A 3,476-nucleotide genomic window follows, 5' to 3' on the forward strand; every position below is an offset into this window, starting at 1 on the left:
CTTGTCTATTAGCATGTTTTTTTGGACAAACGATAACGATTTTAGAAAACCGTTGTCGATTAGCATGTTTTTTTGGAGAAACGACAATGGTTTTAGCGAACCATTGTTAATTATTGATGGATTTGGAGAATTAGCGACGGTTTTTGTGTAAGAATGCAAGTTAATGGTGTTACTCAAGTAATTTCAGATTTCTACTTTGTTCCTGAGCTTAAGAATAATATGCTTAGCTTAGGACGACTTCAAGAAAAAGGGTTGGCAATTTTAATTCAGAATGGAACATGTAAAATATTTCAGTCTAGGAAGGGTTTAATTATGCAAACTAGTATGAGTAGAAATATAAAGTTTTATATGTTAGCCAATGCAGCTCCAAAAGAGATCATGTGCCTACAAATAAAGCTAGAGATAGAAAAGGAAGTTCGCTTGTGGTACTGCCGATTTGGGCACCTTAATCACAAGGGACTCAATACATTGTCACAAAAACACTTGGTAGATGGTTTACCAAATCTGAAGTTCCCAAAGAAGACTTATACTATTTGCTTGATTGGAAAACATCACAGAAGATCATTCCCAAAGAAAAGCATGTGGAGAGCCTCAAAGAAACTACAACTCGTGCATGCTGACATATGTAGTCTTCTCAAGACTTCCTAAAACAGAACAAGAGGTATATCTTAAGCTTTAAAAAAAAATTCTCATGTAAAGCTTGGGTTTATTTCTTACATGAGAAATCTGAAGCATTTCAAAACTTCAAGAACTACAAAATTATTGTTAAAAAAGAAGTTGGTGGACACATTGCTTGCTTAAGAACAGATAGAGATGGTGAATTCACTTCACATGAGTTTGAAGAATTTTGCAAAACTCAAGGCATTAGAAGGCAATTGACAGCGGCTTATACTCCTAAACAAAACGGAGTCGCTGAGAGAAAAAATAGGACGGTCATGAATGGTGTGAGAGTTGTATTGAACGAAAGGAAAGTTCCGAAGGTATTTTGGCCAGAAGCTGTGAAATGGTATGTGCATGTGCAGAATCGAAGTCCAACTTCAGCAATAGAAAATAAAACATCCCGAAGAAGCATGGAGCAATGTGAAGCCTACAATGGAATATTTCCGAGTTTTCGGGTGTGTGGCTCATGTTCATATACAGATCAAAAGAAGAACCAAGATTGAGGATAAGAGTAAGATGTGTGTTTTCTTAGGAATCAGTGATGAATCAAAAGCTTACAAATTATTTGATCATATTTCCAAGAAAATCATTGTAAGCAGAGATGTGGTGTTCGAAGAAGAGAGAAGCTGAATTTGGCAGAACCGATGAAGAAAAGAAAGTTGTCGTGTTAGTGTGTGAAGATGAAGAAGGAAATCTTGCAAAAGAAGAAGTTGAGCAAGAAGAAGAAGCTGAGTAAAAAGAAAATGAAGATGTTGATGGCAGCTCAAGTGGAATCAGATCGCCTGAAAGTAAGGAAAGCAACAGTGAAAGTCCAGTTCAAGGGAGGACCACAAGAGCTAGAAGAGAACCAATATGGATGACAGATTATGTGACAATGGCTGATTTGTCTGAAGAAGAAGAAAATCTCATGATGATGATGGCTGAAAGCGAAAATTATTCATTCTCCTTTGAAGAAGCACACAGAAGCATAAAGTGGCAAGAGGCAATGAAAGTTGAGATGAAGGCTATAGAGAAGAACAACACATGAGAGCTAACATATCTACTGAAAGGAGTCAATCCAATTGGAGTTAAGTGGGTTTTCAAAACCAAACTCCACGAAAGTGGAGAAGTCGAAATCACAAAGCAAGATTGGTGACAAAAGGATATGCACAACGATATGGAGTAGACTACAAAGAAGTTTTTGCACCAGTGGCTAGACTTGATACGGTACGTCTAATTCTTGCACTTGCAGCTCAATATGAATGGGAAATATTTCAACTTGATGTGAAGAGTGCATTTCTTCATGAAGAAGTTTTCATTGAACAACCAGAAGGGTTTATCAAAAAGGGAAAAGAAGACAAGGTTTATAGATTGAAGAAGGCATTGTATGGCCTTAAACAAGCGCCAATGGCTTGGTACAGAGAGATAGAAGTGTATTTTACGTGTGAAAGGTTTGAAAAATGTTCCAGTGAGCACACCTTATTTACCAAGAAAGAAGGTGGTAACATACTTATTGTTAATCTTTATGTAGACGATCTAATCTTTACTGGAGACAATAAAAGTATGTGTGATAAATTCAAAACAATGATGAGTGAATTTGATATGTCTGATTTGGGAAAGATGAAATACTTATTGGGAATTGAAGTTATGCAAAATGAAGCTGGAATATTTATCTGCCAAAGAAGATATGCTCGAGAAGTCCTTGAAAGATTCGACATGGGGAGCAGCAACTTCCTGAAGAATCCTATTATTACCGGAACACGATTGTCAAAAGATGAAACATGAGATGGAGTAGATGTCACTATGTCTAAACAAGCAGTTGGAAGCCTCATGTACCTCACAGCTACTCAACCAGATCTGATGTACGGAGTAAGCTTGATTAGTAGGTTCATGGCAAATCCAAAATCATCTCATTGGCTTGTAGCAAAAAAGATTTTAAGGTATCTAAAAGGAACCACTGATTTTGGCATACTCTACAAAAGAGGCAGTAGAAATGCAGGTCTCTTATCTTATACGAATATCAACTATGCTGGAGATTTGGATTATCGGAAGAGCACTTCAAGTTTTGCTTTCATTATGGGATCAGGAGCAATTTCATGGGCTTCAAAAAAGCAGCGAGTAGTGAGACTATCAACTACAGAAGCTGAATACATTGTTGCTGCACTTTGTGCTTGTCAATGTATTTGGCTTAGGAGAATCTTGGAGCAACTTGGAGCCGAAAAAAAGAAGAAGCACAAAAATTCACTGTGACAACAACCCTACAATTCAGTTGTCCAAAAATTCTGTTTTACATGGATGAAGCAAGCACATTGAAGTAATATTTTATTTTCTCAGGGACTTGGTAAATGATGGAGCTGTGAAACTGAGTTTTTATAGCTCTGAAGAGCAGATTGCTGACATAATGACAAAGCCTCTCAGTTTGGAGAAATTTGTGAAGCTTCGTAGGATGCTTGGAGTAATTGATGCAGCTGAAGTTTAAGCTCAATGCAGATGCATTAGCTTAAAGGAGGGAATGATTGTCAAAATTAGTTATTTGTTATTCACGTTCTTAATAAGCCTATTCTTATGGATATCCTATTCTTTCGGGTTAGTTGCTTTTGAATTTCTATGTAAATTGCTGTGAAATGTGTTTTTTTTTTCTTTTCTGTTTCTGTACGTATAAATGACTAGAAATGTTTGATGTTCGTTTTAAAAAATAATACTCTATTCTCCTCCATTTCACGTGTTATTTTGTTTTATTATCTATAGGTTCAGCTACAATCCTGTCCTCGTCGAGCAACTCCCTACTGCTCTCGCCGAGGACAACCATGCTCTCCATTTTTCCACCTTTTTTTGTA

The 3,476-nt window shown here is 36.8% G+C and overlaps 1 protein-coding gene across 1 annotated transcript; it reads left to right on the forward strand.

Annotated features, from left to right (window-relative positions):
• The first annotated feature begins 2,442 nt into the window (after positions 1 to 2,442).
• On the forward strand, positions 2,443 to 3,118 carry LOC140804576 (secreted RxLR effector protein 161-like). Its single transcript, XM_073160626.1, has 2 exons — positions 2,443 to 2,885; positions 2,974 to 3,118. Exons 1-2 carry the CDS (start codon positions 2,443 to 2,445, stop codon positions 3,116 to 3,118), a joined length of 588 nt encoding a protein of 195 aa, XP_073016727.1.
• Positions 3,119 to 3,476: the final 358 nt, after the last annotated feature.

Source organism: Primulina eburnea, chromosome 11 (genome assembly GCF_022965805.1).
Source record: "Primulina eburnea isolate SZY01 chromosome 11, ASM2296580v1, whole genome shotgun sequence".
NCBI classification, from domain to species: domain Eukaryota; kingdom Viridiplantae; phylum Streptophyta; class Magnoliopsida; order Lamiales; family Gesneriaceae; genus Primulina; species Primulina eburnea.

What these genes read in the sequence shown, in the direction of transcription:
- LOC140804576 (XM_073160626.1), top strand. Translation starts at nt 2,443, where the DNA reads ATGTCTAAACAAGCAGTTGGAAGCCTCATGTACCTCACAGCTACTCAA. An exon ending in AAGAAGCACAAAAATTCACT is followed by an intron (nt 2,886 to 2,973) that starts GTGACAACAACC and finishes TTATTTTCTCAG; the next exon opens with GGACTTGGTAAATGATGGAG.